Below are 26,838 nucleotides of genomic sequence, written 5' to 3'. Positions count from 1 at the left end.
GGAGGCGGGTGGATCATCTGAGCTCAGGAGTTCGAGACCAGCCTGAGCAAGAGCGAGACCCCGTCTCTACTAAAAAAAATAGAAAGAAATTATCTGGACAACTAAAAATATATATATATATATATAAATAATTAGCCGGGCATGGTGGCGCATGCCTGTAGTCCTAGCTACTCTGGAGGCTGAGACAGGAGGATCGCTTGAGCCCAGGAGTGTGAGGTTGCTGTGAGCTAGGCTGACGCCACGGCACTCACTCTAGCCAGGGCAACAAAGCGAGACTCCATCTCAGAAAAAAAAAAAAATCATTTGAAAATCAGATTTTGATTGCTTTTTGTTTTTATCCAGGGCAGGGAGGCATAATTTTGGAATCTAGGTGTGAGGAGGCTGTGGGGGAGAATCGTGGGGACCCAGCCTTAGCGCTCTCAGTGCTGGGGCAGAACAAGCAGGTGCTTCGGGCACAGAGTGTCCCACCTCAGGGGTGGGTAGGCGCGTGTCCCCAGGCTGCCTCTGGCCCTTCTCTTCTCCTGCTTGCTGCCGTTCTTTCGTGGATTTGGGGATTGGCCCATCAGAGCTGCAGACACATCCCGTGGCTGTGTCTTGTAACCTGTGGCTCATCTTACCTTCAGGTTCTGAAACTCTTTTTCTTCTTCTTTGAGGACCTCCAGCTGCTTCAGTACTGAGTCTTGCTGGAATTCACCCCGGTCCATCTACAACGCAAAACGGCTGCTCAGTGAAGAGGAGGTGGCCTAACCTCCACTTCCCCCGAGGAAAAGATGGGGAAATAAACTCAAAAGATTGCCATATGTCCCCCTGCCCTCACTGCCTGGGCCACAGAAGGAAAGGGACAGAGTCAGGGTCAGCGCCTGGACCCCCATCCTAAGAGACAGGCAGGCACGGGGGGGCGGGTGGATGGGGCGTGGGCAGGTCTCTGGGGCCACACTTTCTTCACCTGGGCCAGGGCATTACCTTGAGAAATCTCACATTCAATTCAATTCATTGGGCATCTATTGTAAGTCCCGGCCAGGCGCGGTGCTGGGGCCAGGGGCACACAGATGAAGACACGCTAAGATGCAGCTCTGCTCCTCAGGGAGACGCACTTGTGGGTAAGTGACTACAGGGCATCAACCCCCGGGCACCAGTTGGCTCCTTCGGGCGGCCCATCAGCCAGCGCCGGGCCTGATGGAGGCCTTGAGAAGGAATCACGAGGGGTGGCCACATGTGACGTGCCGGCGGCATGGGCCACACCTGCTATTCACAGCAGTGACGGGGATGCCCCGGGAAGTTGTTAGCTTCCTTGCTGGACGCCAAACAGCCTGAGGGCATGGACCACTTCCTCCTCTCGGGTCTCCACACCTAGTCCAGTCGCCGCAGCTGTGGTCACTGACCGAAATGCTTTGGGAATAGAATCTCTTACTCTTTGATTCACCCATGTCTAGCACAGGGCCTGGTACACAGCAGGGCTGTTCTAAACGTTATGTTTACGTGGAGTGAGCGGGTCAGTGGCTCAGCTCTCAGTTACCGAACGTTAAGATAGTCACAGGGCATAGAGGAACAAAGCGCACCCCCACACACCGCGGGCGCACCGGCTACTCAGAGTGGCCACAGCGATGCTCAGCCTGCGCCATGCACCGCAGCTGCAGTCGTGCGGGCTGGCCCAGGTCCCCGCTCGCTGGGCTGGGTGGTGGTTTCTCCCTTGCAACTTGTGTTCCTCATCTCTTTTTGGAGCTCCAGCGAATCCGCCAAAGCGTTTCATTTGCCAGTAAATGCTCTGGGCTCTCTCTGGGTTGGAGTCCTTCTTTCCCACCAAATTCAGCCCCTAAGCTGCCTCCCCTTGGTGAAGGGGCCATCTCAGGGCTGGGGGTGACGGAGTCGGGGAGTGAAGATCTCCCCGAGGGAGGCCTAGCCACAGAGCGGGAACAAGTCCCTTCTGCCGAGTTGGCCCCTGCTCTCACCTGGCCGCTGAGCGCCCCACCCGTTCCTGAGGGTTTGGGTTGGGTGGCGTGGAGACGCTCGGAGGCAAACGGGATGGGAGGGAATTCGGGGTCCTATTTGGGATGAAGGACAGAGCTGATGAAGTTTACGTGCAGAGACATTCATCCCTTCCCAGGTCTAGGCTGCGGCTTCCTCCCTTGTAAACCTAGACACTCTTCTGCACCAGGCACTATGTCACAGACTCAGGAACGTGACCTTTGCCCTTGAGGGGTTCTGGGATCATCTGGGAGGCTGGCATGTAATTAGGGGAGTGCGCTGTAAAAGAGGCGCATGCAGAGCGCTTCGGGAGAGCAGAGAGTGCACAGCTCTGCTTGCAGGACAGGGACAAGCACAGAAAATTATGGAGTTGACATCTGAGTTGCTTCTCACAGGAGAACGTGAAATGCAACAGACAAAATCAACAGGCCGAGGGAACAGCCTGGCACAGGCCTTCGAGGTAGCGAGACTCGAAGGCCACGAGTCACACGCTCCGTGGTGTGTCTGGAGAGCAGATGTGCCCGGCTGGGAGGCAGAGCCGGAAAGGTTGGCAGCCGCCTCGCAGCGAGGGCGTGGGTGACTCGCTGGGCGGCAGGACTTTGTCCACCCGACACGGAGCCACCAATGGATTTTAAGCGGGATAGTAAGAGGATCAGATTTGCATTTTAGAGGACCCTTCTTCAGGGCCCTGGAGGGTGGATTGAGAAGAGTGGCGGAAGACTGGACTGTTGAGATCCACGAGGAGGCCGCTGTCACGGCCCAGGGAGGGAAGGGCCCGTGTGAGGCGGTGGCAGTGGGGAGGGCGGGGCACAGGAAGTGGAGTTGACAGAACCCGAAAATCGACCGGATGGAGAAGCAGAGGGAAACGTCAGTTCGATTCAGTAAACATCTGGGAGCTTCTGCCAGGGACTGGGCAAGGCCCTGCAGACCCGGGGACGAGCCCGGCAGCGGCTGCTCACCATCCAGCAGCGCGGGTGGCTGACGTTTATTGAGCACCGACTGTGTTCCCCGGGCTCCAGGCTCTTTAGGGTTTACCCATTTGACCCTCACCATGGCCCTGTGTGCGCTACTTTCATTTCATGGAGGGGGACACTGAGGCACAGAGAGGCCCGTGCCCTTTACCCCTGCCCAGCACGTGGCAGCCGTGGCGCGGCGTGCACCAAAAGCTTCCAGCACAGTCGTCTGGGTTTCTGCTGGGACAGATGGGTGGATCACGGCCCACACGTGGGGATCGGGAAGAGGTGCTGGAGAAGTTACGAGTTTGCTTCTGGGGAGTAACCCAGTTCCCAAGGAGGAGCCTACGCCTCTTGCCAGCTTTTTTTTTGGATGGGGAGTGGGAGGGGCAAGTACTGAATATCTATTAATATAACATCTTTGTGTGTGTGTGTGTGCAGAATTATACATTGCACACCAACATATCATGGCAATGTATGCGTGTGTCTTTTCTCCTTACTGAATGAATAATCAGGTTCTCTGAAGGCCGGGGCTGCACCTTGGACGTGAGTCTCCCAGAACACCACGCGCAACACGGCAGGCACTCGGCGCTGCTGGGTGAGTGCGCCTGGCCTGCCGGGGGGCAGCAGGGCGGGGTGCCTCTTGACTGACGCTCTGCTTCTTGGAAGCATCTAGGGCACTGAGGAGCCCCCAGTCCCAAAAGCTTCTGTGAATGGGGCGCTGGGTGGGGTGGGGGCTAGGGCCGCATTCTCACCATCAGCTGCTTGATGGTGGGGTGCTCCTCAGCCTCCCGACCAGAGGCCGGCTCCTTGTGGACAATTTCCACTCGGATGTCATTTTTGGCTGACACAACACCTTTGAGATCTGGACATAAAATAGGAAAATGCACATGACAGAGTCAGTTCTTACCTTCGAGATGTCGAGCTTCCCTCCAAGCCCCCACCTCTGCCCCACCCCCCGGAGTTTACCCTCCAGCCTCTGAACTCACAGCCCCCACTGACAGGACGCCGGGACGCGTATGCTCTGGGCTGCGTGCCCTGTGGCGCACCTCAGCTGCTCGCCCTGGCCTGCCAGGCTGTCCCCTGCCACCTGGCCACCTTCCTGAGCTCTTCATCCTACGGAATCCCCACTTCCTTCCAGAAGTCTTCTCTGGCCCACTCTACCGGGCTCTGAGCTCTCCATTCATAGAGCCACAAAACTCCGTTAGGACCTTCGGGCGCCCATGGCCAACCTCCCACCCAAAGCAGAAGCTCCCACGGCGCACAGTGGTCCCGCATCTCTGTCGACACTTAGTCATGGCAGCTCTACTGCTTCTGCAGGAGGTGGCCCGTTTGTAGCTGCAGAGCTCCGTTAGAAAATTCTTGCTAAAATACACTCCCCTATCATTTCTGCTCTCTGAGAGGGCGGTGAGGGAGGTCCTGCAGCCAAGGCCGCTGGCGTGGAGCGGAAGGGGGCACACAGCTTCCGTCCACCCGTGAGGGCTGCCAGGGGGTGGCGGGAGCAGCCTGATTCTGGTGATTCATTTTGTGCATTACGCTCCCAGATGTTAGGGCCGGGCGAGGTCGTAAAGCCACATCATCCCGCCCTTTGATTACTACAAATGAGGGAAGCAAGACCTGGAATAGCTGTGGCTTGCTCAGGGCTACACGGTAGAAGAGGGGGGACTGGGAGACTGTCTCCATCTCGCTTCTCCGCCGTCCTGTCTCAGCTCTGCACGCGTCTGCCCACGCAACGCCAGAGCTGTGCCCGGTATGGAAACCCCGCGTACGTGCACTCCTTCGAGAGCACACAAGCACGAGAGTTTTATTGCTAATGACTGAAGACCTTTAAAAATCTGCTTGAAACAATTCCTCGAATGCTTTTCTTCCCGTGTGGGTGATCTGCCTTTCTGGTTAGACTAGCAGCTCTGGGAGAGCAAGAATCGAACTGCCTCTTTTCTCCCCGGACGTCGACACCATCCCCGACTGACGCGCTACACGTGCTCAACCCACAGGGCTGGCTCACTGCCCTGCGCACGGACTTCGGTCTGGTCCACGGTCACATCAGCCGAGTGCCCACTCCGCCAGACGCCACGTGCGGCACCGCACCTGGCACGATGCGTCAGACCCAGTCCCTGCCCCAGGCGCTCACAGCACTGAGGGCCCGTTTGTTGCGCTCCTGCTTACTTGCTCTCCGGGGCAGCCTAAGCCTGGCCTTTTTCTCTGTCCCCCTCCCTGAGATCCCGGGTCTCCCTCCCGTACTTCTCTGGGAACGGGCACAGCAGAAGGCCACGATGGTTGCCATAAGGACGAGGAAGGCCACGCCGGCTCCTACGGCCACCCCGATGATGACAGCCATCGGCACGGACTCTGTGGGAGAGAAGTGGGCACAGCTGATGTGGGATGGGGACAGCCCACTGGCCCCCAGGACTCACCCCGCTCCCTCGGGCGCAGCCCTGCCGTGTGGGCTCCTCCTGGGAGACGCCCTGGTGGGGCCTGGGCGGGCGCGGGCAGAGTCCCGCGGGGGCCAGCTCTAGGCGGGACTGCAAAGGCTGGGCTGGAGGACACTGGGTGGGGCGGGTGGAGGAGAGGGCAGGGAGGAGCAGGGGGAGGGGAGAGGAGGAGAGCGGGGCAGGCGGACACAGAGAAGGGAGGGCTGGGGAGAGGAACACCAGCGGTGAGGGCGGGGCTGGCACAGTTGAGCGCTCTCTGGCATTGAGCAGGGACGCTCTATCATGCAGCGGCTGGTGAGTCAGAAGTCCTGGCTTTTCTCTGAAAAGGGTCACTGCCCTGGTTTGTTCCTTCCTTCCCTTCCCTTTCCCAGGTGCACATGGATGACCAGCGCCCAGACAGGGTTCAGTCTGGGCAGCTTCCCCTGGGCCCGCTGGGCATCCGGGCTTGTAGCCCCCAGGTTTCCAGGTCTCCGAGGCAGCGGAGCAGGGTCACAGCTCCCTACTGCCACCTCTCTAGGGACCCACTTGACCGCCAGGCCCGCTGCTTCTCCCTCTAGGCAGCCCTCTGAGCATCCCTGCATCCCTCCCAGCAAGAAGGCCAGCGCTGCAGCGGGCAAGCCCCACCCCTGCTCTCTCTGCAGTCCGACTCCTGCCCTGGCCGGGTAGGGTGGGTGTGGGGAGGGTGATCTTCCAGACAGTTCCAGCCCTCCCGTGGTTGCACCTGGGGCTGAGCACATGATCTGGAGCCCCGAAGAGTCCATCAGGAATGGAACAGAGAATGCTGGGCAGGGGCCCGCCAAGGCCAAGCTGTCCATTTTACAGATGGAGACGCTGAGGTCCAGAGGAGTTGAGTGACTTGGCCAAGGACACATGGCTGCTGCAGAGCCAGGGTAAATCCAGGCCTCCTCTGACTGCCCCACCCCCCACTCCCACCCCACCCAGCTCCGCCGTCCTGTGTCACATGGCATCTTCCAGATGCCACAAGCTCTGGACAGCCCAGACTGCCATTGCTTGAGTCCAGGCTCCATCACTTCTTCTGAGCAGCTAACTTTACCTCTCGCATCTGTAAAATGGGGCTAACGATAGTGGCCACCTCAGGGTCGTTACGGGCTTTGGCTGAGCGAGGCGGGTACGGGCCTCAGAGCAGAGCCTGCACCCAGCCCCGTTCAGCGTTTGCTCCTGTTACTACACGGGAAGCGGCCACTGCAGCAGGTCAAAACCTTAAAAGCGAGGAAAGTCCCTTTTAAAGACTGAGCCCCTCCTGACCCGCCCGCGTTCATCAGCGTGGTTGGCTGGAGGATGGCGAGGCGTTTGTTCTAGGGCTGTGGGTTAGCTTCTCCTCGCTGTTTCCTTTAGAGAGAGAGAGGAAGAAGCCTCCAACCCCGGGCTCTGGAGATGCTGGGGGAGGAGCTGTCAGTGGGGGGACACTGTCCCTGCCGCAGGGAGCTGGCACCCTGGGTTGGCAGTGCTGGCGCACCCCTTTGCCACCCAGCACTTGCACACTCACTCACTCGTACCCACCGATCGGCGGCCCAGACCACCGCGGGGTGACAGGCGAGGGGCCGAGCGGAGGCGGGTGGCAAACGCCCGGGGATTGAAGATGGAGGTGTCTGGGCTGAGGAAGGGACCCGACCTCCGCTGGGCTTGCTCTGACAGACAGACAACTCTGTCCTGGGTCTGAGCTCCACGGGGAAAGAAAAACCGCTTCTGAAGCGCACTGGTTCTAAGCTTTTGAACTCGACTCATTCGGGTTTGATTTGGAGTCTCCTCAGATTCCTACTAAGTTTTCTTGGAAAACTCAGGGCCTGCCCGGCTGACCCGAGTCAGAGCACGATGGTGGAAGGTTCCTAAACACCTCGGGGCCTCAGTGTCTCATCTGTCAACCCAGAGAGCCGGGGCGGCCACATGCACGGTGCCTTCCGACCCGGTGCCCTGCAGGTCCCTGTTTCCTTGAGTCGCCAACGGCTGGGGAGCAGCGCCATCTTAGCGGACAGTGGCCCTCAGGCAGGAGGGTAGGGGCAGAGGAGAGGGGGACCTCTGGGGACAAGTGGACCGGGGGTGGCATCCTGCCTGTGTGTTCCCTCCTGGCCTGGCCTCCTGAGCTCTGGCCTGGGCCGCCTGTGCAGGCTGCTCCCCTGAGAACAGAGCATCCCTCCCATGTTCCCTGGGGACATGTCCCTGCTCAGCCCCTCTTCACCCAAGGAGGTGGATTGGGCATGAGGGTCTCAGCCACCAAGGGAGGAAGGTGTCAGGGGGCTCCGGACGGGTGTGAGCAGATAAACGTGAGATGAGAGGGGGAGGGGAATGCCACCCCTCAGCACCTGGGTGGACCCTGAGGGGACTCGGGGAGAACACAGGAGGCTGACAACTGTCTGGGTTGCCTCCGCGTGGGCTGCAGGGACCTCTGGGAGCAGGCCTGTGCCCTGGGCTGGTGCCCTGATGGGGCACGTCTGCCCAGAGGGAAGGGGGCCCCACGTGGAGTTTGTTGAAGACGGTGACATGGGCCAGGGGCCAGCATGGCAGAAGAGCCAGGACAGAGGACGCCCAAGTCTCCAGCATGGCTTGGTTGGCCCTGTGGAGTCTGGCTGGCTACGTCCTGATTCTCTTTCCTGGTCTTCCGCTTGGGGCTGGGGCAATGGTCTCCTGTGGGTCTCGAGACACAGCAGCTCAGCCCGGGCAGCCTGAGGACCCCTTTGCTGCCGGGCGCCTGGGGAGGGAGGCACTTCCACGGGGACGGCAGGGAGCGGGGAGGTGCAGCGGCAAGCACGCATCAGCCACAGCGGGGCTGGGGGCCAAGCTGGTGAGGATGCTGAGAGGCGGGAGCATCAGGGACAGCCTGGAGCAGAGGGAGGCCAGGACAGGGGCAGCTGACCCGGAGGGCAGCAGCCAGGGCTTCTGAAGAGAAGGGATGGATGGAACGGACAGGGAGGAGCGAGAGCCAGTGTCCTGGAGAGGAAGGAGCCGTGGGCTCTGCAGCAGGCGGGGGACAGGTCTCTGGGGCCCCTAGACCCAAGCTGGCTGGGAACCCTCTCCCTGCTGCTCTGACTGCGCTAAGCCCTTGGGACGGGGGAGGGCAGAGAAGTTAGCGGCCTGCACAGGCCTCCCTTACCCCCTTTTCGGGCCCCTCCCCCACTAGCCGAGAAGTCCCTTCCCTCCGCCCAGGGCCGTTCTCATGGTCTCCTTCGTACCTGCTTCCAGCCCGGCTCCCGGCTTCATTTCCGAACCTGTTTGGAAATAAAGCAAGCGTCCACAGCTAGGGCCTGGCTGGCCAGGGTTGGGTGGGACTAGGGGTCGGCCACCTGGAGGGGACTGGGGTGAGGAGCTCCCTCCTCAATCATGTCTCCGGGACCCCCGACAGATCCAGGCTAGCCCAGCTGAACTTGGAGTTCATTCAGACTAACTCAGGGACTCCAGAGGGGCGAGGGACCAGAGAGAGAGGTCGTCTCGGAGGGGTGGGGGGTTGTGGTGAGAACATTTAAGGGGGGGTGAGGGTACCGAGGGGAGGACATGGAGGGTAGGCAATGGGACCAGGAGGGTTTGGGATGATGTGTGGATGATATTATGCAAGTCATGTGCAAAGCGTTATGCAAAGCGGCGCCGATGAGGGAGGAGGTGTTGGGAGAGGCCGTGTGGTTTGATCCATGGGCGCTATCGCTGCGAGCCTGGCCCGGACCACCCCTCGGGCCAGAATCTCTTGCCAGGGCCTGACAGCCTGAGGGTGGGCCTTCGGCTTGGAGGGGGAGGGACTGAGGCCTCTGGGCCTGGCTGGGCATGAACCCCTGGCCCACCCTGTTAGCCCCGGCTGGCGAAGGGACAAGGTCTGCACCCCATTTCAGGACCAGGCGTGCTGCTGGCTGTATGCGGAGCCTCCCTGGAACCGGGCCTCGATGCCCCTCCGAGGCTTCCCATCCTGGAGGCTGTGCCCGAGAACTCTGAGCAGACCCCGAGTTCTTAGCATCGCGGCCAGGAGCGGGGGCAGCGGGCACAGGGGGCCACGGGGGGCTGAGGCTTCCTCGTCCTTCCTCCCTCTCGCCCTCCGCCCAGCGTCGCCCTTCCGGCGGCGTCTCCTTTGCAGCACAGTGGTCCGTGTGTCTCCTGGGGTCAGCAGGTGGCCTGAGCCCAGCCTCCCACACCAGGGAGTGGGAGGAACAGGCCCTGCCCCTAGCTTTTGCGTGGGCGCCCTCCGCGCGGCTTCTGGGTGACTGGGTTGGTTTGTTGTCTTAACCGGGGCTGGCCAGGTTCCCCACACGTCCAAGCCAGCGTATCGTGCCCAGATATGACACCCCGCTCAGGGCACTTTGGTGGCAGACAGGGCCCATGAGGGAGGCGAGTGCACAAAGCCAGGCTTCTGGAGGCTGGTGTGCAGCTCGTCCCTGTCCCGCAACAGGCCTGGCTGGTTCTGTGGCCGCCTCTCCCTGAAACATGCTTCGGAGGCCGCCAGTCTGAGTGGTTTTCCTCCCGTTTCCTGGTGGGGGTGCGTGCCCTTTATTCCGAGGGGAGCCGGGCCGAGGAAGGCAGCTGCCAGCCGGGGAGAGCGCTGTGACTTGTTCTCGGCCCCGACCCACCTTGAAGCCCGGGCCACGCTCTAGGCGCTCTGTCCCCCAGGGCCGGCTAGGCCAGGAGAGGGCCCTGCTGGCCTTGCCAGTCCCCCGGAGGCCCCGGCGGCCCTCACCTTGCTCCTTGAGCCGGATGATCTCAGTGTCAGAGCCGAAGCTGTTCCAGGCGGTGCAGTTGTAGATGGTCTGGAAGTCGGCTCGCACGATGTTGCTGATGGTCAGGGTGGAGATGACGCCCTCCTCGGTGCTGATGGTCTCCACCGTGTAGCGCCCCGACGTCCCCGACTCCAGCACGTTCTCCTTCCAGGACCAGGCCTGCGGGGAGCAGAATTAGGAGACCCCTCCAGAGGGGGCAGGACCACGGTGCCACCTCCCTGCTCCACACGGACGTAGCCAGGCTCAAGTTCATGCTCACGGCCACACACCAACATGTGCTCACAGGTATGTGTGCGTGCACACATACACCACACACCACGAACATACATACACATGCCACACACAACACACACAAATACACGTCACAACACGTGTACACACACACCACACCATGTACATAGCCAACACATGTATGCATAGGTATGCACGCACACACCACAAACATGCATACACACATGTATATGCACTACAACAAACATAAACATGCATCACAACACATGCACATACCAACCACACACACCATAGCACCTCACACAAATGCATGCACGTGTGAACACACCATAACACATATAAATATATACAAAAACACATGCACATCGCATACCACATATCACAAACATGCATACAGGCATGTATACACATGACACACACCATAATGTGCACACAATACTCAAGACACCACAGACACATGTACACATACCACACACAGCATAATTTAACACACATCACAAGCATACATGCACACATGTGCACACACAACAAACACACATCATGACAGACGTATACAGTCATATCATACCATACGCATCACCAACATATGTACATACAGGTACACATACCTTACAAACATGAGTACACACACTATGACATGCACACACAACACACCACGTGCATGCACACAACACAAGTACACACACCATAAACATGTACATGCACACACACACCATGACACATATCACACACACAACACACTACACATATACACCCCTCCCAACACATGTACAATCTGCAAATGCATGTACACGTGTGCACATACACCCAGAGGTTGGGACCACCTCAGCCACCCAAGAAGGGGCCCAGTGCGCGTCCACACTTGGAACATTTTTCCAGGCAAAGAGGGAGCTCTGATGGCAGCGATCTGAGCCCTTGTGTGGCTGGGCCACGCCTGCGCCCAGGGTCCCCGGAGATGCTCCGTGGGACAGTGCTGCTGCCTGGGCAGGACAGCAGCCCAGAGTGATGACTTTGTTTGTTTTTACGTAAGTGTGAGAGTTGTACTTGTGATCACCCTCATCTATCTTCGTTTATTTAATTGTTTTCGTTCCACGCACATGGTACCAGCTCAGTGTGTTTAAGCACCACGAACAGCCTGGTCCACAGTGTTCGTGGGAACATGGTGGAACAGGCAGTGCTTGCAGGGCCTGGGTGTCTCACACCCCACGCTGTCACCAGCCTGGCCCAGCTCAGTCTCGGAGGGGCTGTCCCGAGCATCACGGGCTGTTAGCAGCATCCCTGGTGTCACTAGGGGCCAGTAGCACCCACTTCCCCAGCGGTGACAACCAAAAATGTCTCCAGACACTGCCAAGTGTCCCCAGAGCCAGTGAGCTCCACTGGCCTAGAATCAGATATTTATGAAGTGAAAGATCGTGTGAAAATGCTCAAGAGTGAATGGGATTTTTTTTTTTTTGAGACAGGGTCTCACTCTGTCACCCAGGCTAGAGCGCAGTGGCCTCGTCATAGCTCTCTGCAACCTCAAACTCCTGGGCTCAAGTGATCCTCCTAACACAGCTTCCTGAGTAGCTGGGACTACAGGGACATGCCACCAGGCCCAGCTAATTTTTTCTATTTTTGGTAGAGCTGTGGTCTCGCCATGTTGCTCAGGCTGGTCTGGAACTCCTGGCCTCAAAACGATCCTCTCACTTCAGCCTCCTGAAGTGCTGGGATTACTGGCTCAAGTCACCATGCCTGGCCATTGGGATATTTTACAATGGCATGTGATACATTTATAATTTTCAAAAAATTAAAGAGTGAGGTGAGTGTATTAGTTTTATCATGTGTGTATTAGTTTTATTCATGTATGTATTATTTTATATGATGTATTAGTTTTATTGATGAATCCTTGTAATTTTTGTGTGACTCTTTCACAGGGAATGAACCAAATGCCCGAGAAGGCGTGACCACAATAATACTCTAGTGTCTTAGTTCACGACAGCAGTTCGGGCTGCACGGCCTGGCTGTCGCGGCCCTGGGCGCACACGCGGGGCTCCCAGCTGCTCGGTGCCTCACCCCGCCCGCTCCCCGGCCCTGCTGTCCCGTGAAAGGGGGAGCTGTCCAGCAGGGCGGGCCCTGGATGTCCCAGGCGTCGGGAATTACTAACGATAATATCCCCCCAAGCAGCGCTATAAAATGCGCGCTTTCCTTTGTTTCCATGCCTGCGAGACCTCCGGTTTCTGATGGATTTGGGTGCAAGACCCCCCTTTAGGAAATGCAAACGCCTGGGGAGGGGAGTGAAGGTGACTCTGCGGTCGCCCTAGCGGCACTGCGGGGACAAGCGCGTGGGGGAGGGGAGGGGGACTGAGGCGCATTTCGCGGGCACGTGGAGCGCTGGGCAGGTGCGGGCGGCCGGCCGCGCTCTCGCTGAGGCCGGGCTGAGACAGGACGGGGAGGCCTCGCTCCCCGGCCCCCCGCGCTGCTCCGGGTACGGCGGGGCCGCGGGCGCGACTCCCCTCCCGCACTCACGATGCGGTCGGGCGGCGGCGTGCTGCGGATGAAGCACTTGATCTGGCCCTTCTCGCCGTGCAGGGCGTGCTGCGTCTGCGTGCTGGAGATGATGGGCGGCCCTGCGGGGAGAAGCGGCTCGTGAGGCCGGGCAGCCGCGCGGAGCGGGGGCGGCCCGGCCTGCCCCTCGGCGCGAGCATTTTGAGCGAGCGAGGCGCGGCCGGGCGGGCGCTCAGGGACCACGCGGCCTCCGGGGTCGCGTAAGCCCCGCCGGGGTCACGAGTGGGGCCTCTGCTTCGGAAGCCCGGGACTCAGGCGACCGCCACAGCGGGGGGCCGCGGCAGCGCGAGGGCCCGAGCGACGCGCGAGCCGGCTGCACGCGGGCGCAGCGACGCTCTCCGGCGGCCGGGAAAGCTTCCCGAGGGGCGGCGGCGCGGGCGGGGCGGGCGCGGCGCGGGCGGGGCGGGAAGACCGAGCTCCGCCCGCCGCCGCGCAGCCACCCCAGGCGCCCAGCAGGGGGCGCTGCCGCCCCGCGGACCGAGCCTGCGGCGGATCCGCACGTCGCGGACGGCGCGCGACAGCCCCGCGCCCCGCCTGCCTCACGTGCCGCCCGGACGGCCCAGGCGGGAGCCCCGACGCCGTGGGGCCCGGGCCGCGCGCGTGGGAGGGGGGTACGGAGCGCACCGTCTCGTGGACCCCGGGGGCGGGCGGACCGGTGCCGCGGGCCCGCCGGTTCTGCCTGCGGTCCGCCCAGGCCTTTCCCGCGTAGCGCCCACGGGGCGGGGGCAGGGCGGGGAGGGAGCAGCCGCGTTAGCCACGCGCTCGGCGAACGGCCCGGCGGGGCTGGGTGCGGGGTGGGGCCCTCGCGCCCCGCCACTCCCTGGCGGAGGGTGGGGCTCGGATGGCAGGTGGCGGAGGAAGGAGGGCGGAGCCCGGCACCGGATCAGTAGACCAGGCAGAGTCATGCTGGGAACAAAACGAAGTTGCTGCAAACATAATTGCTGTTTATTAGCCCCCTTAATTAAGGCAGATTTGCATTTCTATGAGTAGCTCCCAGCCAAGGGGAGAAAGGCACCAGGAGACACTCAGGTGACTGCTACTGAGTTTAGGATGGCAAGTGGCTTGGGGCTGGGCCAGGCAGGTGTGGGGGACCCTCCGCCCTCAGATGCTTTTCAGAGTGGGCCGAGCGCTTCCTCCCTCACATCCCTGAGCTCCAAGGGAGATGAGGGTGTGATGTTTTAGGAACCTGGATGGTGCTTTGCTTTGCTGCTGGGCGGAAGAGTGATGACTCCATAAAACCTTTTCCCTTCACTCCCCAGGAACGAGGAATTAAGTCCCTGATTTACTGCCCGCTTCCTGCAGATACCCAGTTTGAGCCAAATCGGCAGCGGTCTGTGCCAGTTTACTTCCCAAGGCACTGCTGCCCTGGCCAGCAGTGGTCCACAGGCTGGGGTTGCTTGTACTGAGAACCTGGTCTGGCTTTCACGGCGTCAGCTCCCTTCCGCCCAGGCCCGGCCCCGCCCGCTGGGCTTCACCCTCCCTGCAGCTGGGGACAGACAGTTCGCTTTCCTGGCAGGGCCTGGCAGGCTCTTCTCCCTGGGCCACTTAATCCACCCCCTGGCTCCGGGTGATGTGACCCTAATCCCCGAGAAATAATCGAGCTTCCCTCCAAGCCCTTCAGCTTTTCTCTGCCTGGCAACCCAGGGAAGCTCCTGCCGGAGGGTGGGGGCGGAGGAGGCGATGGAAGATGGGCTCTGGAGAGCACAGATTAAACCGCGGGCCAGTGCCAGGGCCCAGGCCGTGGTGCCCATCCAAGAGAAACGTCCCCTGGCCTGTTCCCCAGGGGGCATCTCCCCTCCAGATGCCTCTTTCAATCTCCGTTGGAAATGCCCGAAAGTCTCCAGTGACAGCAGATGTCAGCTTCTCCTCTTTCTGCCCCCCCTTTTCCCCAGAGCCCACAAGGCTCCTTCAGTAGCTTCAGGGTTGGGGTCCCTGGAGGGCACGTGTGATTGTGAAGGTCCCCCCAGCTGGCCACAGGGGAGGGTGGCCGATTTCACCGGGCCGTGCGCTGAGCCGAGTGTCAGACACCGGCGCTGACAGGAAAAGGCTGCAGCCTGTGTTGCCATGGATATACGCAGGCGAGATCAGATGCTGTTATTTTTAGCCCTGCAGTGCCGATTTATGGGTAGCATCCTGGGGACACACAGGAAAGGCAGGAGGGCTCCTGAGTCAGGGCTCTGCCCGGGACAGGTAGCCTGAGCACGCTGTGGGGTCAGGTAGGGTCACCCTCCCTCTGGGGCTGCCACGACGCTGGGGCGCGGAGAGGAGCGGAGATAGTTGCGGGGCAGCCGGCTGCTGCGGCCAGCAGAGCCGGGTGGCTGAGGAGGCACCAAGCTGGGTTTTGTTTTCTAGCAAAGGGGGAGAGTAGATGAGGCTGTCAGGGGTGGCTTCCTGGGTAGGAAGGAAGCTGCGGCCCACTGGGCTCATTTCAAGAACTCAGCTCACGCCACCCCAGGGCCTTGCTCTGGCGCCAGGACCCAGCGCCCTGCAGACGCAGGTCTGTGGCTCAGTTCCGGCAGGGGCTCAGAGCCTCGGGGCTTTGATCCGAGGCAGGCTTTGCTGGGAACTGGAGCTCCCAAAGGGCTGTGGCACTACAAAGGTCGAGTGGGGAGGAGACCTTTGGAAAGGGCAGAGGAATCAAACGAGCAGCTTTGGTTTCTGACCGTGGCCCAAGCACCTGTTAGGATGGCAGGGATGTCAGAATCTTCATCCTGGTGCTACGGCCTTCTTGAGTCTGGCCTGAGCTGAGTCCCAGCTTCCCCGTGGCTGTCTACACCCTCGTCCGGCCTGGTCTGACCACTCCCCAGTGTTTCACGTAACAGCCACCTGTTAACTCCCACCACGAAAACACTCTCCTGCTGTAATTACTTTTATTGTGCATAGCAAGACACGTCCCCTGCCCTTAAGGGGACCCCCGGACACTTGATCTCATGGAGGTGGTGACGGGTCCCTGGTTGAGTGGCCCCAATGCAAGGAGAGTGAGCTGACCAGGAGCTGCAGAGATGCCCCTTTAAATTCCCCGCGGGCCAAGGTCATGGCAGACGTGGGGTCTGTTTGGCCACCCAGGGACCTCTGACAGGTTTTTCCTGGCCAGGATAAAATTCACCAACTACCACTCTTAGGGCTGAGACCCCTTCGAAGGTAACAAAAGAGGAGGGAGGTGACTAGAAAACTCACCAGGCCCCTCCTCACCTGGCAGGGACTCAAGAGGTGGACATAATTGCTGTCGACCCCTAGTTGGAGGTGATACCAAGGCCCAGAACCGGCGACAGCCCCTTCGGGGCGACGCCTGGTGCCAAGAGAAGGGGTCCCCCTGCTGTCTCCCTCCTCGGCCCCCCCAAGGGGGTCTTACCATTGACAGTCAGGGTCACCTCTCGCTCGCCGGCTCCCACGCGGGGCACCACGGCCCGGCACACGTACTTGCCGGCATCCTCCTGGCGGACGGATTGAAGGGTCAGGGTCTTCTCGTTGCTCAGGACCTAGGAGAGTCGGGAGGGTCAGAGCCCGAGAGTAGAGGGAGGGCTCCCTCTGTCTCTGGGAACCAGACGCCAAGAGGCAGGCCTGGGGTGACGGCCGCAGTCGCCAGCATCTCGGGGAAACCGAGGCGGGCAGGGGAGGGGCAGGCAGTTCCCTGACGCAGACGGTGCCCTGCGGGCTGGACAGAGGAGACCCTGTGCGGCTGTAGGCGGGGCTCCCAGGTGAAGCCTGTGGGGTGGGGGCGTGGGGAGGAACATGTGTGACAGGAGGGGGACCCCTGGCTGGGGACTCCCAGGCTTCCTGCTCCGGGGGCTGGTGCCCACCTCCCTGTACCTGCGGTGGCTTCTGTCCCAGACTGGCCGTGGGTGAAATTATCCTACAGCTGGACTTCTTTGAGGGTCCCTGACCTGTGCTTTCTGAGTCCTTTTCCCTGTCTTTTTGGGATATAGCCTGGGGTAACGCAAAGAAAACAGGCTTTGGCGTTAGCTTGATCTGAGTTTGAATCCTGGCTGCAGCGATGATACCTGTGTCTCTCTGGTCAGTTACTTGTCTCCTCAGATGCTGAGGTTCCTCGTCTGTATATGGGGACGGTGACATCTCGTGGGGCAACTACCCAGAGGTCGGTTCTCTCCTGCCTGTCCCTGCGTCTCTACCCAAGGCCCTTCCTGTTCCTCCTCACAGGGAGGACACGCGGCAAACTCTCAGGCGCACTGAAGAACACGTGCATTTTGAGGGAGGAACGCAGGGAGAAAAAGTAGCTTAACCTCGAGGTTAAACGGCAGCTTCATCTGGGGGGGTGAAAAGCCTTTCCGGGTGTTGGTGACCACCTGCCTTTCTCAACGGCCGAGTGTGTTCAGGGTGAGATGCGCACACGTGGGCGCTGGGGCTCCCTCTCCGCTTTCTGGGGTCCTCCTCACTCCGCTTACACTGGCGGCCGACCCCCCGGTCTGACCGTGAGAAGGGGCCTGCGCGGGCTCCCCCTTGCTCCCCGCCCCCTGCCCCTGCCCCGGGGCCGTGGCGCAGACTCACCACCCCGGAGCCCCGCTTCATCCACACGATGGTCAGGGAGGGGTTGCCGATCCAGGCACAGCTGAAGACGGCGTCGGAGCCCAGGTCCACGAGCAGGGATTGCGGCTCCGCGGTCATCCGGGGCCCGACTGCGATGGGGAGAAGGAGGAGACGGCTCCAGTGGGCCAGGAGCTCGGGGACCCTCCATGCCGGCCCTTGCCACCCCGCGAAGGGGACAGCAGGGGCTTGTGCCAGCTCAATCCGCTTCAGCCCAGGGCCTTACATTTTGGTCCTCTTCCCGGGCTGGGCCTGGGGTCTCGGAGTGGGACCGGGAGAGAGGACCGGGCCCTCTGCCCCGAGCTCAGCCTCTCCCAGGCCCACCGAGGTCGGAGGAGCACAGGCCCTGGCAAAGGCAATGGGGCCCCGTTTCTGTCTGGATTTACTGCCAGGGCTGTCCCCTCCCTCCCCTCTCTCCTGGTCCCACCTGACTTGGGAAGGTTGGGGAAGGTCCTCATCTCCATGTGTGTGGGGGAGGCCTTCCTCCTGCCTCGGAAATCTTGAGACCCTCATGCGTCAAGTCAGTTCCCACCTCCTCAGGCCTCAGCCTCCCCGGCACCAGCCCAGCTCCCTGCTGTGGGCCCAGCTGGCTGGGGGGTCTGGGATACGGAGGGCGGGGCTGCCCCCCCCCCCAGGCTGCCCTCCTAGTCCAGAGGCTCCGCCTCCCCCTCAGCCCAGTTGAAGCAGACAGCCCTGGTCCTGGAGCCCCACGGGGCTCCTCCACCTTCCGCCAGCACAGCCCCAGCCTCCTGCAGACCAAGCCTTGGTCCAGAGGGGTGCAGCGGTGGGATTTCAGGCCCAGGGACCCCGAGCTGTGGCCAGGCGGGCCTCGGAGTGCTCCTTTCAGGGAGCAAATGGAGCCTGAAACCTGGCATCCAGAGACCAAGATGGCCCCTTAGTGTAAAAATGCACCTTCTGTTGAGGCTGTTGGGCGAGTGGGAGGTTCAGATAAAAAAGGTTTGTAAAAGTGCTTTTAAAACTGTAAAGGGCAGTGCACGAACTCAGGATTATTGTTTTGAATGTGTCCAGCCAGCCAGACCACGGCACTGGGCTGCCCGCCGTGGGTCCCCGCCAGGCCACGCGTGAGGAAGAGGCGTGTCTGTGAGGCTCCCCAGTGGGAAGCAGAGTAGTGTGCGGACGGGCGATGATTCGGCTCTCACTCTGCCGCTTACGCACCGTGTGACCTCAGGTCTCCATCGCCTCGTCCAGAGTACGGGAATAATACTACCGGCCTATTAGGACTGCATGCTCGTGCCCCGCCCCCAATTCACATGCTGAAACCTCAATGCCAGTGGGCTGGTATTAGGAGGTGGGGCCTTTGGGAGGAGGTTAGGTCATGAGGGTGGAGCCCTCCTGATGGGATGAGTGGCCTTATGAGAAAGAAGAGGCACCGGGGAGCTTGCTTCCTCCCCCTGGCTCCATGAGGACACAGCAAGGAGGCGGCTGTCTGCAAGCCAGGAAGGGAGCCCTCACCGGAACCGCCCATGCTGGCGCTCTGTTTCTGTCGTCTGAGCCACCCAGTCTACGGTAATTTGTTACAGCGGCCTGAGCTGAGACACCATCTCATTAGGTCGTTATAGGGATCAAAGTAAACACGAGACAGCACACGAGGATGTGTTTTGTAAAGTGCCAGGCATCACGTGCTTGTGAAGCGTGAAGGTTCTGTCGTGTGTGGTGAATCTAGCCCAGGTTTCCCCAGCCCTAGGCAGAGACCACCTGGGGCCTGTGCACCCAAGGAGGCTCCCAAATCGTGCACTCACAGTAGACGTCAACTGTGCGGCTGAGGTTGGTGCTGCCCAGGGCATTGGTCACCTCGCAGGAGACGGGCTCTGAGAAGTACGTGTAGTCCACGGTGGTCCTGTACACTTCTCCAGATGCCTCCTTGATGATCTGGCCCCGCTTGGCCCACCTGCAACAGAAGCCCGAGGGGCTGGTGTGGACCTCACACGGCAAGGCCACCCCTCTGGGAGCCGGACGCGTCCATCCCACAGGAAACAAGGACATCAGACGGCCTGGCCAGTCTGCTCTGGGCTGCATCATGGGCCCTGTCCTGGGCGACCAGAGGACAGGGTCAAATGGCACATGCCCACACACGCGTGCACACACGTGCACAGATACACACACACACGCAGAAACGAGGCTCCAGGAAGCTTGGTTTCCAGATCAGGCGAGATGCTATAGGAGAGGTGTGACCTAGGGCCTCCATCTGCTCACCATGGAGCAGAAGTGCCGACAGCGTCGGGAGGAGAGGTGTCAGCAAGTGGTCCCGACTGCCCCTCTTCCCACTCGGCCGGCTCCCTCGGCTCTCTATCCTGACTCCTCCCACCCCCAGGGTGGGCGCCTCATGTAGCCCCCGCACCCCTGGAAGTCCTTTCAGCCTCCCTGCTGGGACGGCACTTGCTCTTATTCCCACCCAGCCTCTGCCCTCCCAGCCTGGCTTTGCTCTGCAGAGGTGGCGGCCCCATCAGCCGTGGTTTGGTCTGGGGAGGCGGGTAGGACGGTCCTTCCACCGGCCAGGCTGTATCACACCAGAGGGGAGACTAAGCAGCCTTGGGCTCAGCTTGGTTTTGGCCCTGGGGTGTGATCGCCGCGTTGGACCAGCGACCTGGCAGTCTGCTGGAGCCCCACAGGGGTGTGTGTGTGTGCACATGTGTGCACACATATATGTGTCTGTGCATGTGTGTGAAGGTGGGGCTTTCCTTACAGATCCCCGAGAGGAGAGTTGTCCGATTCCCCTGGTTTAATCCCCTTGCAGACAACACTCACTTTCTGAAATCGCAAACCTAACCAGGTTCCTCCCGCTGCAGTTCAAGCCTGTTTCGGGGTGTTTTTTGTCTTTGCAGAACTGGAGAGGTCCCTCGGCCTCCCCAAGCACTACCTTGCAGCGCGCTCCCTGGGACCACGGCTTCCCTGCTGCCCTGCCTGCACCCGCCTTGCTCTCCTTCCTCTGCCGCCCTTCCCTCCGTCAGCGCCTGCCCCGGCCTGGCAGCCTGCCCCAAGCGACGGCCGCTTCTCTGCATCGCGCCGAACACCTCGACTGGCCCCGTGGGGTTGTTATCGAGAATTAATATTGAGTGATTATTAAGAACACGATTAATAATAACAATTATAGCTTCACAACACAGCAAACCATAGCTCCCCGAGAGCTTAAGGAGCTTCCCCACAAACCATTATGAGTTATTCATGAGTCATTTCAATTTCTAACTTTAATTCAATGACCAGACTTAAGAGTCAGGCCGGCCCCTGCCTGAGCAGATGAATTCAGTTCCAGGCACACAGTTGGGGACCTGTGTCCAGCCCCAATTCCTTCCCCCCGCCAAAGTGAGGGGCCACGTTGAAGGAGCAGGGGGATCCCAGGCAGGGAGCTGGCTGGGCTGGGCTGGGGTGGGCTTGGGCCCAAGTGGGCTGTTCTGGTGGCAGGTCCCGCTCGCTTCCTCTTCAGGGTCCCTGGAGGAGACGGGGCTTTCTCCCTTCTCCCTCCAGGGCCCATCCCCATGAGAGTCATGGAGGGCGGAAGCCCAGCCTGGCCTGCTCGGCCAGGTCAGCGGGAGGACTGCTGGGGTCCCGCAGGCCTGGGACGCAGTGCTCCAGGTGCCAAGGGCCCCTCCTCCCAGACCTGGCGGTGGGGAGGAAGCCAGAGAGGGAGAGCCCAGAGCACGGGCTCGGGCCAGCTGGGAGACACCGTCTGTGCCCCGGCAGAGCGGTGCTGTCGGAACCGTCCTCCGAGCAGCCACGGCCCCCAGCTGCTCCCCGGCCCGCCCCTCCCATGGAGGTGGGGGGATGGCAGGAGGGATTCTCCGACCATCCTCTCCCAGGGTCACAGGCAGCACGGCTGTGGGGCTGGGTCCTCAGGTGCCCAAGGCCGGGCCTTCTGGGGAGGGGCCTCTGGACCCCCGACAGCCCCTGCTCACGCCTCTCTCGGCCAGTCCTTTCCTGCCCCTCCTCTATCCCCTCCCTCCCCCACCAGAAAACCCTCTGAGGGTCCCTTCCAGAGACGCGGACACCCAAACCACTGCGCCCAAACAGCTGGCCACGGGGTCAGGGCCGGGGGCCACAGAGCAGTCCCACCCCTGCCCTCTCCTCTCTCCTGGCTCTGTGTCCTCCTGCCCGTCTTCCCCTCCCCAGCCCCTCCCCTGCTTCCCTGTTGCTGTCACCCCGATCCCAGTCCCTGTAAAGTGGAGTCGGCCTGAGCCTGTCCCAATCAATGTCTAATTTGGTCTGAACAAGTGTAAGAGGATTCATTATTCATATCAGGGAATCAGGAGGCCCGGCACGTCACAGGCTGTCCTCAAATACCCCCTGTGTCATGGCGGGTGGTGGCGCCCATCCTGCTGTCTGCTGGGGCCACCAAGAGACCTTCCGAGGAAACGGCCCCGGGGATCCTGGTGCTGTGTGGTCCCGGGGTGGCTGAGGGGCAGCTCCCGTGCCCAGCCACATCCCCTGGTGGGTGCTGGGGTGCAGAGGACACGTCTCTAATCTCAGAGGTTGCGGCCTCTCAGGGGGAGCAGGGGGGACGCACTCAAGACGAACGGAAGTAAAGAAACAGGTTCCTGTGATCTCGTCAAAGTCAGCCAGGAAAATCAACGCACCGACGCGATGAGATTTGCTTACAGCATTTCCTCTGGGACCCTAACGTCGCGTCTAGAGCCGGCGTCCGGCTGCGAGACGAGAGCTCGCCGGAGTGAAGGGGCTGAGCAGCTGCGGGTGGGCCTGCGTCCTTCCCAGGCCGCCCGGCTCTCCGCGTGAATCTGGGGGCCAGAAGGGCTCCCCGAGAATCTCCGGAGTCCTGGAGGGAGACTGGCCCCGCACTGACACACCTTCAGGGCCCTGGCCAGTCAGAAGGCCAGGAGCGAAGGTGGCCGATGAGAACTAACGGGCACCTGCCGGGAGCCCGGCCCTCCCTGCCCTGCCGGCCGCCCTGGGCACGCACGGGGGTGCTGGCTGTGAGCCGTGAGCTCCAGGTGCGATGCAGAGGGAGGAATCACACAGGACACCCGAGCCTAGGAACCCTCATGTCCTCTGCCTGCTTCTGTATTGACCGTTTTGCATGAAAAATACAAACTCCAGAATTACAGAGAAGCCGTTAAGAACAGTCCCGTTAGCTGCCGTCCTCCCTTCCCCCGGATGGGCAGTTGCCAGCGTTTTTCCGGGTTGCTTCACGAGGCCCTCCCCGCGCGGATTCACGCCTCCTGCTCTCCTCACCACTGGCCTGCTTTCCTGAGGTCGCCGACCCTGGGAGTCGGGGATGTCTGCTTAGCCCGTCCCGGTCAGAGGTGGGTGTGGGGTGGGCAGTCAGGCCTGGGGGCCGAGGCCGCAGGTCCGGGGCGGTGCCACCCTGCTGTCTGCGCAGCCCTCAGCCCCCACGTCCACGGGTGACCGGGGCCTGGCAGTGAGGGGCCGTGGATGTTGGAAGTTGTGTGCCCTGGTCTCTGGGGCAGCTGGGAGGGTGAATGGGGGGTCCGTGGGTGTGAGAGGCTACCCCGGGGAACTGGCGCGAGAGGGGTTTTCTGGGCCAGTTGTGCCTGCTGTTCAGGGACCACACGCACAGAGCTGGGAGCAGAGGAGAGAGGCTCACTTGTACAGAGAAGCCCAGGCCTGGCAGGTGCGGGGTGGAAGCCCCGAGAGAGGCCGCCTCGCTGGGCTTTTCTCCTGCATCTTTGGTCACTTCCGAATAGATGCCGGACCCAGCCGAACCAGACGCGCTCCCTGGACCTGAATGGGCCACGTGACTCCAGGGAGCCTGATGTCCTGGGCTTGGAAGGGACCCTGGAGGTCATCTAATCTTTCTTCTGCCTTTCGTCCAGTGAACGGTTAAATCGGACAGGGCAGATGGGTTTTCATCCTATTTTAAAATATCCCCAGGGATATAGACTGTGCCCCTCCTGGCGCCTGTTCCAGTGCTGCTTAATTACTAGCGCCGCAGGGAGCACCTCCTCATGTCCAGCCCGAGTCTCTGGCCCATTTCCTTTCCTCCTGCCCGCCGGGCCACGCTGCCTGGTCTTCCCTGTTCTCCGCTTCCCTGGCCAGCTTGTTTCCTAGTCCGGGCCATTAGCATCCTTGGCACTTAATAACCCAGATCCACGGCAGAGCTGACACCCTGGGCACCCGCGTCCCACCTGGCGGGGGGGAGATGGGGGCAGGCGGTCAGGTCCACGTGCATCTGAAAGGAGGGGAGTTTCTTGAGTCTGCCCTTGCGCACCTCTGAAATCACTCAGTCTCCTGGGATTTAGAGCGGGAGGGTGCACCGGCGGGGGGAGCAGCTCTGCGTGTACTCGGTCGGTCAGACACATTACGGAGCAGCTCGTCTACGCCGTGCACGGCGCTGCGTGCTGAGAGCCGCGAGTGACTGCGTTGCAGTTCTCGCCTTCAAGACGCTCCACGGAAAGGCAGAGACAAGCATGTAAGAAGCGCCGATGCTTGTATCAGTGTTGTGAGCAAGGGACACCCCGGGGCCACGGGCATGTATGACCCCAGGCGCCCAGAGACAGGCCCACTGTCCCCGGAATCCCACCCTACCCAAGCAAACGGTTCCACGAGCGCAAGACCAGAATCCAGGTTCCGGTCTTGCTGGTTCGCCTGGTGGTTTTAGCTTTCTTCCTGAGCCTCTCCCTCTCGTCGGAAATGGGGGACGAGCAGACTGTTCAGACAGGAGTGACCCATTGTCCCTGCATGAGGAGGGACGCACGCACGCACGGAGGGGGCCAGCGGGCAGGGGTGCGGTGCGGGGAGAAGGCCAGTGGGCGCGCTGTGAGCCAGGCAGCACTGTGGCCATGCTGCAGACCCTAAGTGACATCCCGCGAGATGGGCGTGGGGGTGAGGCCGGTGGCCAGGCCGTGCCTGCCCCGCAGTGACTCTCACCTGTACTGGGTGACAGCCGGGTTGGCCTTTGCAGAACAGTGGAACGTGACGACGTTGTCCTCCAGCACTGGCTGCGGTTCCACTGACAGGTTGACGAGTGGGGGGTCTGCAGGGAGAGGAGAATCACCTGTAGACTGGAGGGGGAATGGGGCAGGAAGACCCCCGGTGACATGGAGGGTAAAAGCAGACATTCCACCACCAGGGATCTTCAAAGCAGCCACCGCCCTGGTGAGGGTGGGTGGGGGGCTCGGAGGGGCTGTCGCTCTGCCTGGAGGTGCCTGACCCAGCCAGTCCTGGGGTGGGCTCAGGGCCCCTGTGGACTCCAGGCCTGGTGTCGACAAGAACAGCCAGCCAGGAAGCACGGCCACCGGGTGCTGGCGCACGCTGCCCACCCTGCAGCTCTGGGCAGAACAGAGCACCGGGAGGAGAGGCGGGAAGGGGTGCAGGGCAGGGGAGTGTGGACACTCAGCCCCGATTCCGCACGAACTTCCCGTCTTTGAACGGTGTGTCGATCATCTCTCTGTGCGAAGGTTCTGGGCGCCTGCTGACGTGAAAGCGCCATCCGCACCCTTTCCCCGGCACAATCGCCTCTGCCCAGCCCTGGCTGCGGTCCCAGGGCCTTGGCTCCCGGGCTGGGCTCACTTTCTCATTTGACATGACAGGGAGCCAAGCTCTGAGGGGCAAAATGGGGGGAGAAGCAGAGAGAAAGTCAGAGACAAAGAGACAGGAAGCAGAGACACAGAGACACACAGAGAGATCTGTGTGGAAGGGTCCGAGGTAGGCAGGGGCACACACAGAGGAGGGGTCTGGGGGCCGCTGAGGAAGAGAGAGAGCGGGATGAGGGAGGGAGACAGAGACAGGGAGATGGAGAGACACACACAGACGGAAACCTAGGGAAGCCGAGAGCAGAGTGGCGGGGCGGGACGGTGAGACCCACACGTACGCAGACACTGATCAGACGAGGACTTTAGCCAGAAAGCAGAAAAGGCCAAGGGCGACCCTGCACGCGGAGACAGAGAATGACAAGGTGCTGGGGAGAAGGACCGAATCGAACCGTGTGGGATGAGAGACCGGGGGAGACAGACGCCGCGAGCCAGGCGCCAGGGCAGAGGCTCCGGCCTTCCGCGGAGGCTGACGTCGCCCCTGCTGGGCTCCCCAGGGCACCCGCACCCGAGAGGGCCTAACCGGGGCCAGACGCACTGTCAAGCAGAGGAGATTGCTGGAGGTCACGAGGACTTTCTAGGGGTCAGCCTGTTTTTAGTGAAAGAAGTAAAGAAGCCAGTTTCTCAGAGGCCGTCAGGAAACACGCTGACCCACAAGGGCACACAGAGGCACGAGACTCCAGCCCGCCTGGTCTGGGCTCCTGGTTGGACGTCGGAGAGTCCCTCCCAGCCTCCCCAGCTGCGGACCGAGCCTGCCGCACCCGAGTTGAGATCATTTGACTGCTCTGATCGGCCTCTGCCCGCTGGTGCTCGGCCTTCCCGCCCAGGGCTGGGCGCAGGGGCTGGGGCTGGGAGGCGCCCCGGGGCTGCGCTGGTGTCTGTTTCCTGAGTAGCAGGTGGCGGGCTGGCTGGGCAGCCCCCTCTCTCCACATAATCTCCTAGTTCAGACTTCGGACGGGGAACCACAAATCCGGGAAGCACCTGCGACCGGTGCAGCCAGCTCGCCTGCCTTTTCCTGGGGAATTGCTAGGGAAGTGATGGGTTTTCAGGGATCTCAAGCTCGGATTTTAAAGCGTAATTCAAGTGGCTGCGAAGATGAGCGTGGCGAGGTAGCCATGAGAGCTCTCCTCCACCTCCCGGGAGAGCCGCGACCACCCCAACCCCACAGCCCCTGCCCAGCTGCCCCCGGCTTCCAGGCCAGGCGGGATCGGGAGTCCCCGCTCCTTTCGCGCAGGGCTGGCCGGCCGTGCTGGGCACTGGTGGGACCCGCCCTGGAGAACACGGTCGCCCAGGAGGAGCCTGCGTCTTGCTGGCACAGGGACTTGGTGTCAGCCGTCTGCGTCGCAATGTGTGCTGGCCCGTGTCCACACATGCAGTCCGTCACGGCGAGGAGCAGCGCCTCAACCCAACTCTTGTTTAAGGAGGTACCGGTTTGACAGAATCTAGAGACTTGTCACAGAACTCGGAGGCTGTTCCAGGAGGAACTGGGCTGTTCCACCCCTCACCTGAGTGTCCTTTACAAAGTGACGAGGCTTTGGGAGGCAGGAAATGGAGCACGCCTGGTGCAGGCCCCGCCCCGCTGCCGGACGCACACACCTGCTGTTATCAGCGCGGCCTGGGGGGCCTCTCTCCCCATCCCCCTCACCTCACCACCGGTGCCCCACTCAGCGGTCTGACGCGCACCTCACCCCAGACCACGGGTGCCCCAGTCTCTCCTCCCCTCTGGATGTACTGAGTTCGAATTTCTGGAGTCTGCCAAGCTCCAGAGGTATAAATAGTTTATGTTATATCCGACTATTAGACATGATTTTAATCCCATTTGTGATGTCGGCTGGGTAACTTGTAGGAGGGCAGCTTCGATGTAGCTGGTGGGACTGAGATCACTCTGAACAGATGTTACAGCTGAGAGTCTGTTAGTGTTTCTATCAGGAAACTGCGC

General features: G+C 61.2%; 1 protein-coding gene across 2 annotated transcripts in view; it reads right to left on the bottom strand.

The window, feature by feature from the left end:
• Positions 1-26,838, bottom strand: part of KIRREL3 (kin of IRRE like 3 (Drosophila)) — a 108,541-nt gene that overhangs the window by 1,822 nt on the left and 79,881 nt on the right. Inside the window, exons 6-15 of one of the 2 annotated variants that reach the window (XM_012663621.1) lie at positions 24,238-24,343; positions 19,140-19,288; positions 17,344-17,471; positions 16,190-16,316; positions 12,799-12,899; positions 10,023-10,221; positions 8,539-8,574; positions 5,160-5,267; positions 3,674-3,783; positions 618-704 (exon numbers count right to left, since the gene is read on the bottom strand). In XM_012663621.1, the coding sequence (XP_012519075.1) occupies positions 618-704; positions 3,674-3,783; positions 5,160-5,267; positions 8,539-8,574; positions 10,023-10,221; positions 12,799-12,899; positions 16,190-16,316; positions 17,344-17,471; positions 19,140-19,288; positions 24,238-24,343 (1,151 nt within the window). The remainder of the gene's footprint in view (positions 1-617; positions 705-3,673; positions 3,784-5,159; positions 5,268-8,538; positions 8,575-10,022; positions 10,222-12,798; positions 12,900-16,189; positions 16,317-17,343; positions 17,472-19,139; positions 19,289-24,237; positions 24,344-26,838) is intronic. The other variant, XM_012663622.1, reaches the window with a different exon arrangement.

Source organism: Propithecus coquereli, unplaced genomic scaffold, assembly GCF_000956105.1.
Source record: "Propithecus coquereli isolate 6110/MARCELLA unplaced genomic scaffold, Pcoq_1.0 Scaffold815, whole genome shotgun sequence".
NCBI classification, from domain to species: Eukaryota; Metazoa; Chordata; class Mammalia; order Primates; family Indriidae; genus Propithecus; species Propithecus coquereli.
Note: the sequence above shows the minus strand (reverse complement) of the source record. Positions and strands in the feature narration are given on the sequence as shown.